The sequence below is a fragment of the Phycodurus eques genome, chromosome 13, assembly GCF_024500275.1.
Source record: "Phycodurus eques isolate BA_2022a chromosome 13, UOR_Pequ_1.1, whole genome shotgun sequence".
NCBI classification, from domain to species: Eukaryota; Metazoa; Chordata; class Actinopteri; order Syngnathiformes; family Syngnathidae; genus Phycodurus; species Phycodurus eques.
This window is the reverse complement of record NC_084537.1, coordinates 1,091,528-1,103,582: the sequence shown is the minus strand read 5'-3', so window position 1 is coordinate 1,103,582 and position 12,055 is coordinate 1,091,528. Positions and strand designations below refer to the sequence as shown.

The 12,055-nt window shown below is 45.1% G+C and overlaps 1 protein-coding gene across 7 annotated transcripts in view; it reads left to right on the top strand.

Annotated features, from left to right (window-relative positions):
• The window catches only part of astn1 (astrotactin 1), a 272,558-nt gene that overhangs the window by 149,398 nt on the left and 111,105 nt on the right, over positions 1-12,055 (top strand). For all 7 annotated transcript variants that reach the window (XM_061693365.1, XM_061693361.1, XM_061693360.1 and 4 more), the window contains exons 16-17: positions 6,578-6,682; positions 11,757-11,945. In XM_061693365.1, the coding sequence (XP_061549349.1) occupies positions 6,578-6,682; positions 11,757-11,945 (294 nt within the window). The remainder of the gene's footprint in view (positions 1-6,577; positions 6,683-11,756; positions 11,946-12,055) is intronic.

Here is a 12,055-nt window from a genome sequence, read left to right as displayed (position 1 = left end):
CCAAGCCAAGACGCTTCTATACAAGGCCCTTACACTGTCTACATGAAGAGAGATTATGAACTTGGGGTGTTTGCAAAGTGAAGTGCAGGCAAATTAATCATTGTGCCAGAGAATGAGAGCAGAACACCCTAGGGCTAAAAGGGAGACAAGGCCTTTCAGCCAGAAGAAGAATATGCTGCAGTGCAATGTGTTTTGGACTTGTTCATTTTAACTAAGGGATCTGGGGGTCAGCAATAGAAGGTTATGTAGTGGTGTACTCTCTCTTTCGCCGGGGATTCTATGCGTCATTCCGGGGAGCTACTTCCCATAAGAGGGGATAAATGGATGTAGCTGAAGGTGAGGACAATGCTGGAATATCACTGAGTGACTTATTCATCAATTTCTTAGGTCATGTTTGACTCTCACCAAATGTTGCATTTTCATAGCATCAATCCAGAGGACCTGTTTACTGGCCTAAATGAATAGCCATAGCTTTTGTCACACTTCATTTCCAATTCATGTTCTTTTTAACGCTCAGGCAGACTGTGTTCATTTTTGCCATTTTCTTCTTTTTTTTATATTTTGTTTGGCACATGCAATATGTCTGCTCTTTTCAACCCCTCTGTGTTGCTTGCCTTTTTCCCCATCTGGCTGCAGCATATAATAGGTCTCAGTTATGAACAATATCGAGACACCTTCTGGGTGTGCAACAGAGCATGTTGAGGGCATTCAGAGTGATATATGGCTTTAATCCCACAGCTGCAGTAGCACACAGTTGCTACGAGAGATGATCTTATTTATATTCAAGCATTACGCTTATGGCCGAGCATAAATGATGATAATCTTGAAGTTCAGGATATGTATGAGGGTTTTTGGCTCTTATTTGAACAAACGAGGCCTCCCATCTGAATAACTCCAGCTTCACAACCGTTTATTAAAAACCTCTGTAAATGACATTTGTGCTTACATCACCCAAGAGAAAGTTAGAAGATTAAAAATTAAGTCCGGGTTGTGCTCATTAACATGCGTCTTCTCCACGTCATGTTTTATCTATAATTGTTGATGTGAAAAGTGAAATTTGTCTTTTAAAACATACATTAGTCATTTACACCGTGGTACACAATGGAGATGCACTCTGCCAAGCAAAATTTTATATTTACATATGTGCATGTTAATCATTTGTATGGCTTTAATTTGTTGTATCTGCAATTAAGATGCAAGTTGTTTGTCAATGGGCCATGTTGATAAACGGGATACATAAAAGGTCATCCTTGCGTGCTGCTCTGTGGCCTTTTCACACCCTTAACTTTTTTCCATTAACTAGTTATAGACTGGCTTGGCCAGCGATTTATCAGGAAAGTCTGAATGACAACTTTGAACAGCGTGGTGACAACTGGAGAGACAATGTACAGCACGGAGACACAACATCTGGGGCAGAGGGGTCAGCACTCCGAGCTGCAGATTCCAAAATGGAGCACCCAGGAGTGCCAAAAGATGCCAAATGGACAGGCAACTTGAGCAACTGACTACCTACGATGACAGCAATCTGTTTTTGCAGCAAAACCTGCAAGAATCTGAGAGTATGAGGATTCACCAGAGCAGGATGGGTTGCTCAAGAAGACAAGTCAAGCAACGCACAGAGGCAGTGGCCAGCACTGTCCCTGGTGAGATCCTGGTGGACCAGGACCCATAGCCACCCCGCAGTGTCCAGAACCTCCAAGCTCTGCATATTGGCGCTTCATCGTCAGGTCTTACTTCCTGCTGCACAAGGGGACTGTATGGCGCCAGTTTGATGAGAACGCTGTCCTGGAAGTAACATCATGGGGGCCAGCAGAGCTGTGACTTGAGTTTATGTGCACCTTAATCATCAGTATCGGGGCAGAGAAGTTTGTCATCAAACAACCAAAAACCAAATAAATTGCTGGCCAAACCTGCGTGGTAGAATTGAAGTCTCTGAGCTGCGGTACAGGAAGGAGACAAAGGAGGAAAGACCAGGCCTCACAAAAGTACATAAACTCAACTCCCTCCGACATCTTGAGTGGCACAGAAGAAGGGGCAGAGAAAGGACTTCTAAAGCGTGCCGCATTTATCACAAATCCATTTGGATGCTGGGGCAGAAGTGCACTAGGACCCACCACCTACGTCCTCACCCAGTTCAACACAAAAGAGCTGACCCCGACATAAGTCAGGGAAGCAGTCAGAGCTGTGTGGATCAATCCAGCCCCAGGTCCCAGTGGGAAGCCATACAAAATGTACAAACATTGCCAGACTGGCAAGATGTGAAGACACATCTGGACCATATGGCAGATGAGGGAAATCTTCTTACACTGATACCACAGTGCTACAGCGTGGAGTTCTACGCATGCCACGCTTTCTAAAGAAAGCAGGAGGGGTCAGCCAGCTGATCTGTGATGTAGGCCCTGGAGACCTGTCAGTCATTTGGCTGGAACTTGCGTTGCTTGAATCTAGATCGACCTGCATGGTCAATTTTAGAATTGCATTTTTTCTGGTGTCCTAAAAATGTTGCAAATCCTCTCAAAGTAACTCAGTAAATACAACAAGTTGCAAGTACAACATGCACCATCCAACTACTTCATATTTAGCCTGTGCATCAACCCAGCGCTGCACAATAGTTAAGGCGTCTACAATACTTACTGTTATTCGTATTTTATTTTTTATTTTTTTTGCTAAAAGGGCAAATGAATAAGCATGTGAAGTGCACAGCCAATTTGAAATGTGCAAGTTATGTAAAATGATGTTGAATTTATAATTTTTTTCCAAGCGGGTGGCAACTTACACTATCATCTTATGGCGAAAACCCCTTTTCTGCCTATATCTAAATATTCACATTGCCTGTGTGTTTCATTTCAGAATCAGAATCATCTTTATTTGCCAAGTATGTCCAAAACACACAAGGAATTTGTCTCCGGTAGTTGGAGCCGCTCTAGTACAACAGACAGTCAATTTACAGAACACTTTGGAGGCATAAAGACATTGACAAAAAACAATTGTGCAAAAAGATGCAGAGTCCTCTAGCACTTAGAGCAGTTCAAATGACTAATATTGCAATAGTCCGGTGCAATGACCATTGTGCAAAGGGCGCCGAGACTTCAAGGAGTGTATGCGGTTTAAAGTGACGAGTAGTGCGATCATCTGGTACAATGTTGGTTGTGCAAATGTTACAGATACTCCTCAATCAGTGTGCAAATGGAGCAGATGCTACTCTGGCATGAGTGGCCAGTATATGCAAATAGTGCAGCATGGCGAGACAACTACAGTGAGTGCACGAGTAATACATCATTGGCCCCACAGAAATGTGACAACGAACTCAAGTCAAAAAATTTCCAGCTTGTTGTAATGGAATTATAGGTTAGCTGTTTAAGAAGTTGATCGCAAGAGGGAAGAAGCTGTTGGAATGTCTACTAGTTCTAGTTTGCGTTGATCGGTAGCGCCTACCCGAGGGAAGGAGCCGGAAGAGCTGGTGATCGGGGTGCAGACGGTCCGAGAGGATTTTGCACGCCCTTGTCTTAGTTCTGGCAGCGTGCAAGTCCTCAATGGTGGGTAGGGGGGTACCGACAATCCTTTCAGCATTTTTGATTGTCCGTTGCAGTCGGAGTTTGTCCTTTTTTGTAGCAGCACCAAACCAGACTGTGATGGAAGAACACAGGACCGATTCGACGACCGCTGTGTAGAACTGTCTCAGCGGCTCCGGTGGCAGGCCGTGCTTTCTCAGAAGCCGCAGGAAGTACATCCTCTGCTGGGCCTTTTTGAGGACGGAGTTGATGTTGGTCACCCACTTCAGGTCCTGAGAGATTGTAATTCCCAGGAACTTGAAGGTCTCGACGGTTGACACAAGGCAGCTAGACAACGTGAGGGGTAGCTGTGGCGAAGGATGCCTCCTGAAGTCCACGATAATCTCTACAGTCTTGAGCGTGTTCAGCTCCAGGTTGTGTCGGCCGCACCACAGCTCTAGCCGCTCCGCTTCCTGTCGATATGCAGACTCGTCACCGTCCTTGATGAGGCCGATGACAGTGGTGTCATCTGGAAACTTCAGGAGCTTGACAGTCGGGTTCGCTGAGGTGCAGTCGTTCGTGCAGAGAGAGAAGAGCAGCGGAGAGAGGACACAACCTTGGGGCGCCCCAGTGCTGATGCTGCGTGTGGATGAGGTGGCCTCCCACAGCCTGACCTGCTGTGTCCTGCCTGTCAGAAAGCTGTAAATCCACTGGCAGATGGCAGGTGAGACGCTGAGCTGGAGAAGCTTGGTTGAAAGGAATTCAAGGATGATGGTGTTGAACGCTGACCTGAAGTCCACGAACAGGATCCTCGCGTAGGTCCCTGCACTGTCGATGTGTTCTAGGATGAAGTGCAGTCCCATGTTGACTGCATCATCCGCAGACCTGTTCGCTTGGTAGGCAAACTGCAGGGGGTCCAGCAGGGGACCTGTGACACTCTTGAGGTGGTCCAGCACGAGACGTTCAAAGGACTTCATGACCACAGATGTCAAAGCGACAGGCCTGTAGTCATTCAGACCCGAGATTGCAGGTTTCTTGGGGACTGGAATGATGGTGGAGCGTTTGAAACAGGATGGAACTTCGCACATTTCCAAAGATCTGTTGAAGATCTGAGTGAAGACTGGAGCAAGCTGGTCCGCGCAGACTTTGAGGCAGGATGGGGACACATGGTCCGGTCCTGCCGCTTTGTTAATCTTCTGTTGTTTGAGGATGCGTCTCACATCCTGTTCATGGATGGTTAACGCAGAAGTCAGAGGTGTGATTGTGGTCACGGGTGCGGCCGGGTGGGTGTGTGGTGTGAAACTGTCCTTTTCAAATCTGCAGTAGAAGGTATTCAAGTCGTTGGCTAGTGTGCTATTGTTCTCAGCTTGGGGGGATCGTCGCTTGTAATTGGTCAGCGATTGGAATGCATGCCAGACCGATTTAGAGTCGTTCGCGCTAAACTGTTTTTTCAACTTTGCTGCATAGATCCTCTTTGCAATGTTAATTTCTTTAGTCAGCTGGTTTCTAGCTCGATTATACAGGGCCCTGTCCCCGCTCTGATATGCATCTTCCTTAGCTTGGCGAAGCTGCTAAAGTTTAGCAGTGAACCACGGCTTGTTGTTGTTGAATGTGCGAAATTATTTTGTTGGTACACAAACCTCTTCACAGAAACTGATATAGGATGTGACAGTGTCCGTATATTCATCCAGGCTGCCAGCTGAATTTTCAAAGACACTCCAGTCTGTGCAGTCTAAACAGCTTTGAAGTTCCATCTTTGCTTCATTGGCTTTTTGACTGTTTTCACTGTAGGCTTCGCACATTTAAGTTCTTGCCTGTATGTCGGTATTAAGTGAATTAAGCAGTGATCAGACGAGCCCAGGGCTGCACGAGGTGTAGCACAGTATGCGTTTTTTACCGTAGTGTAGCAGTGGTCTAAAGTATTATTTTCCCTGGTAGGACAGTCGATGTGCTGCTTGTATTTAGGGAGTTCGTGGTTGAGTTTAGCTTGTTATAGTCCCTGAGAATAATGAGGGGTGAGTCCGGGTGTTTTTTTTCAATTTCGTTGACTTGTTCGGCGAGCGTTAGCAATGCGGCGTTCGTGTTAGCTTGAGGCATAATATAGACTCCAACCAGTATGAACGGTGCAAACTCACGTGGCGAGTAGAATGGTTTACAGTTCAAAAACAGCAACTCCAAATGCGGGCTGCAGTGTGTGCTGAGCACCGTGACGTCCGTACACCATTTTTCGTTGATATGGAGGCATATCTCGCCGCCCTTTGTTTTCCCCGATGATTCCATGTCGCGGTCCGCTCGATGAATGTTGAAGCCGGGAAGCATGACGGCGCCATCGGGTACAGCGTCGCAAAGCCAGGTCTCCGTGAAGCACATGGCCGCGGAACGTCCGAAGTCTTTACTGGTCTTTAACAGAAGATTAAGCTCATCCATTTTGTTGGGTAGGGAGCGTACATTCGCGAGGTGGATCGACGGGAACGCCAATCTGTGTCCTCTCTTGCGGAGTTTCACCTGAATGCCGGCTCGTTTCCCTCTGTGGCGCCGCTTCCGCCTCCATACGCCGAAAACCGCGGACGCCGCTCCGGTGAGTAACTCGGGGAAAAAACTGAGCGGATTTTCGAAAGTTGGTGACAGAAAGTCCGGAGTAGCCTCCTTGATGGTTAGCAGGTCTCCCCTTGTGTAAGTGAGTCGTGTAAAGTCTCCAAAGACGGACGAAAAACACAAAAACAAAGACAATACTAGAGAGCGCGTTACCGAGGCGACCACACTGGTAGGCGCCATCTTGACGGTGAGCTGCCGTTTATGCCTTGGTTTGATCTTAAATCAATGAATTTAAAATGCCTCTCTCTTCTGCCAATGAATCTACATGTATATAGAAATTTCTCTCCAGTTCTTTAGGTAAAATAAGACTGATATACAAGGCTGTGATTTGGCACTGAGCTGTGGCATCCAGTGCATTGTGAAGATTTTGCATTGACGTTTCTCTGCAAGGGTTTATAGTAGTAGAAGTAGTGAAGTGCACTCGCAATACTTTATCTTATACTGAAGATGGCATCCATTATAATGCATGTGTTTATTCTATGTCATTGCAGGCATGGTGAACTACAGTGAAGTGTCTGGCTTCCCCCTTGTGCAGCGTTGGAGTCTTCGCTCTGTGCAGTACCACGTCAAACTCAATCAGTGGGTCTTATCTCAAGGTAAACCGTTCAGCTTTTGACAATAAATTATCTTTTGTTAAAAAAAAAAAAATTACTTTTTTTATGCTGGAGGTTGTCATTCTCTGAGGGAAAATGCAGCCCTGTTGACAATATTTGTCATTTGTTTGTCATGTGACACAACAAAGTTAGCCTCTTATCATAACAGCGGATGATTTGTTACACTGGCAAACAAGTGTGTGTCACCGTCACGAGAGCTGAAATATGAAGGAAAGACAGGATAAGAATCAGAATCATCTTTATTTGCTTAGTATATAAAAAATGCACAAGGAATTTGTCTCCGGACATAAAAAACACAATATGGAGAGTCATTGAGCAATGAAAGGTTACCAGTAACGTGGTAATGCTGATACAGTGACAATTGTGCAAATGATACAGAGCCCTCAAGCAATTTAGAGACAGAGAGATTTGAAGTGACTAATCGTGCAATAATCTGGTACAGTGACAATTATGCAAATGTTGCGGATAGTTCTCTGGAAAGTTCAGTAGTTCAAAGTGACTAGTAGTGCTATAATCTGGAACAGTGACAATTGTGCAAATGGTCCAGATTGTTGTCAAGCACATGAGTGGCCACTATTGGTCAACAACAGGTATGCAAATAGTGCAGAGTGACGAGACTGGTCGATGCTGCGCTAATGCATTTACAGTGGTAATGCTGTAGCTTATAGGTTGTGCCACTGGGGGCACATATACTCTATTTGTTCATCCAGAAGCCATTCTCTGCCCTTCTTCTCTGTTTCTGCCATTTCCCTCTTCTGCTCATCATATTTCAAAAGTCACTAGAGGGGTAACAATTTCAGCGGTCTTACATTTGAAAGTAAACGATCCATTGCTCATCCGCATAAAGCTCTCTGTCTCTCACTTCAGTGGAGGCCTAATTTAATTTTAGAGGGGAAATAAGAGCAGAAGCCGTGTGGGAGTTGTGTTATTAATACCAGATCTTTAGGAAATGATAATGATTAACCGTGGTTGCACTTTTGCCCATCAAGGCTCAGCACATAGCAATATTGATCTCTTGATCAATGTGTCACATTCAACATCCATCCATCCATTCATTCATCCATCGACACACCTACTGCATTTCCTCATTAGTGTTGCGTGTGAACTGGTCAGCAGCCATTGTCGGGGCACATTTCAACAAACAACTATTCATACTCACATTCACATCTATTGGCAATTTAGAAAATTAAGTTAACCTAACTCAGACATGCCCAAAGTCCGGCCCCCTGGCCAAATCCGGCCCGTGTTCATATTTCAACTGGCCCGAAGCCTCTGTCATAAAACCAATAATATGTGGCCCGGCAGTACAAAATACACGCGCAATTTTATATTTCACCACAGGATGGCAGTAACCTTGTGGCTGAACTCTCGCGGGGCCGTTTTGCGCATGATCTGTGTTTTGCGCATTTCTAAAATGGCAACTGGAAGTAAGAAAAGGAAAGTTGATAGCGAGGGCCGACGTTTCCAGGACAAATGGAAGTCTGAATATTTTTTCACTGAGTTTAGAAACAACTGCGTCTGCCTAATTTGCCAAGAGACTGTGGCTGTGTTCAAGGAGTTCAATATAAAGAGGCACGACCAGACGGAACACGCTAATTACGACAAGTTGACTGGGAACGAACGCAGTGAAAAATGGAAGCAACTGGAAGCTGGTTTAACGGCACAGCAACACTTTTTCACAAGAGCCAGTGAGTCGAATGAAAATACAACAAAGGCAAGCTATGAGGTGGCAACGCTGATTGCCAAGCACTGCAAACCTTTTACTGAGGGTGAATTTATTAAAGACTGTGTGATGAAAATGGTGGAGAACATTTGTACTGAGAAAAAGCAACAGTTCGCCAATGTTTTCCTGGCTCGTAGCACTGTGTCACGAAGGATCGAAGAAGTTTCTTCTGATATTAAGAGACAGTTGGACGCAAAAGGAGTGGAGATTGAATTTTTTTCGTGAGCCTGTGACGAAAGCACGGATGCATCCGACAACGCTCAGTTACTGATTTTGTTTTAGAGGAGTGGACAGTGAAATGAACGTGCGTGAAGACCTCCAGAGCCTTCAGGACCAAACAAGAGGGAAAGATTTATTTGCTTCTGTTTGTTCCGCCGTACATGACATAAAATTAAAGTGGAATAAAATCACGGGGATTATTACGGATGGCGCACCTCCCATGGTTGGCGAGCACAGTGGATTATCAACCCTAGTGTGTCACAAAGTAAGCGAAGAAGGAGGTAAAGCTACAGAACTCCATTGTATTATTCACCAAAAAGTTCTATGTGCCAAACCGTTTCCGTGGATCTCAGTGACGTTCCAGCCCACCTGCAGCTGGAGCTCATTGAGCTGCAGCTGGAGCTCATTGAGCTGCAGTGTGACACGGAGTGTCGTAGCCGGTACCAACAACTCCCTCTTGTCAACTTTTACCAGCAGCTGGATAAAGACAGGTTCCAAGAGATTCGTACATTTGCTAAGAAAATGTTGAGCTTGTTTGGCTCGACATTGTGTGAGAAGACATTCTCAGTCATGAACATGAATAAGAACCGCGTGAGGACAAGACGAAGTGACTCCCACCTGCGTGACATATTGCGCATTACAACCACCGCTTTTAAGCCAGACCTGCCCCATTTACTGCAGTCAAGATCTCAGTATCACCCTTCACATTAATGCAAACATGTTGTTTGTTGATTCTGATGAATAAAGTTTGAGTTTGAGTCAAATTTCATAAAAATACTTAATTTTGCGCGGCACGGTGGCCGACTGGTTAGAGCGTTAGCCTCACAGTTCTGAGGACCCGGGTTCAATCCCCGGCCCTGCCTGTGTGGAGTTTTCATGTTCTCCCCGTGCCTGCGTGGGTTTTCTCCGGGCACTCCGGTTCCCTCCCACATCCCAAAAACATGCATGAATTGGAGACTCTAAATTGCCCGTAGGCATGACTGTGAGTGCGAATGGTTGTTTGTTTCTATGTGCCCTGCGATTGGCTGGCAACCAGTTCAGGGTGTACCCCGCCTCCTGCCCGATGACAGCTGGGATAGGCTCCAGCACGCCCGCGACCCTAGTGAGGAGAAGCGGGTCACAAAATGGATGGATGGATACTTTATTTTGCATTTCATTAATTTTTATTTTAACCTTCATTTATCCAGGTCAGGCAGTTATAAGATCTACCTAGCAGCAGACAGCATAGTAAAACAGTAAAATAAAAATACAAAAAAGCATTCCCCTCATCGGTAGCATGTAAAATTAATGCTGGCCCGCATGACAATTTTTTTACGGCAATGTGGCCCCTGAGCCATAAAGTTTGGGCACCCCTGACCTAACTGCATGTCTTGTCTCATGAATGTGGGAGTAAGCCGGAGTATGAGGAGAAAATCAACACAATCATAGGGAGAACGCACAGATTTGAATCCAGGACATCTCAACTGTGAGTCACACATGCCAACCACTACTTCATGGTGTGTGTGTGTGTGGTGTGTATTGTATAAATGGCGACACGCTGGACAGCTGGTTAGCACATCTGCCTCATACTTCTCTGTTCTCCCAGTGCCTGCGTGGGTTTTATCCGGGTACGCCGGTTTCCCCCCACATGGTAGGTTAATTGAAGACTCTAGAAAAAATGTCACACACCCGCGACCCTAGTGAGGATAAGCGGTACAGAAAACGGATGGCTACATACCGGGATGCCGGTAGTTGCTTGCTGAGGTTCCGCCAACCGATCGTGGCTAGGAAAAGCGACAGAAGCCGCATGGCCGGCTTCCTCGATCGAAAGCACCGCCGGCTTGGTTGAGGTGGGCGCTTGCGCACGTGGTGGCGCCTGGGTCACCGAAGGACAACAGAAAAGGAAGGCTGCTGGCCGAGGCCACCCCGTGGCTGGTGAGATTAGACGCCAGGACAGCACAGAAGCAGGACACAACAGAAAAAAACCAAAAGAGAAGAGGCGGGAGCCAAAGTTTAAATACCCAGGGGGCATGTCTAAGCGACAGACAAGCTGGAAAAATACCACACCCATCAGCTTGAATCTAGTCTACAATTTTGAAAGATCATATATTAATCTAAAACACTCCCAACTTTGTACTCTTACTCAAGCATTTAGAATGATTGTTTAAACTGTAGTCTCGACAGATTAATTGCTTATTGTTCAATCACATTTCATGCTGTCTGTCTTCAAATCAAGACAAAAGAGTTCTCAAAATCTCGCAGCTGCACCTGTAAAGTTGACCCACTGACACAGACATCAAGGCGTACATTTGGAACAGAGTTCATGAAATATCAAAACGGACATTTTATCTTCAGTTAAAGAAAACCCTGAATGCAAGTCCACATCGCAGTCAGTAACTCTCAGAAGTATGGAATATGTTAAAGGTCCCATATTTGGCTATTTAGACCTCCATAGAGTGACTCTCTAACATGGATTTACTATAAAAGTATCAATTTCATTGAAAAAAACACCGTCATGTTGCCATACGAGTGTCCAGAAAAGGCCCCTCTGACAGCAACTTCTGTTTGACCCAGTTTTGTATCCGCTTTGTCCATATTTTACCAAGACGGCCCCCTTTCCTCTGATTGGTTACCCACTTGTGAGAGCACACGTGTTTATTATGTCGACAGCCCTGGCTCGGGAGCGGAAAGGGAAGGCGGAGATCTTCACTAGTGACGTAGATAAGCTTGAGAAATTTGAATGACCTGATTTCAGGCCTCTCGGCAGAAAAACGTTTGGAACTCAGCAATGCGTGGATGATTAAATTCATATTTCACATGTTTACTAAGACACCATAAAGCCAATATTACATCCTAAATACTAGAAAAAGTTGGTTTGGCAAAATATGCCCCCTTCAAAGAATGAAAACAATATATAAATGGTGATCTAACATCAAAAAATAAATGTGATACAGGGACACAAACAGATTCCTCTTCTACTTAGATGTATTAAAATAAAAGAAGAAATATAAGGCTAATCTGGGTTAATTTAATATCATTTGCGTGTTAAAAAAAACAATCTAAATGATTAACAATATGTTTATTGTATTTTTTTGTTTTCATTCAATTGATTTATCTTTCTCATTTTCTTCTTAGCCTTCAGCTCAGCCATCCATTCACTGGATGGGGCAACGGAGCGGGGCGACTTTGCATCAATCCTAAAGGAATTCGGAAACCACTATGCACAAGAGGCTATGTATGGGTTTCAAGAGTCCTGTACTATTTGGTACCCCAACAAACAGGTTCAGAGACAACTGTGGCTCGAGTACCAGGACATCAGCAAAGGTCTGTTTGAACACACAATTTGCTTTGTGGATTAAGACAGCTCTTTGTGTCATTTGTGAGCATTTATGATCATCAAGGAACGCATAGTAAATACTCAGTCATTCAAGCAG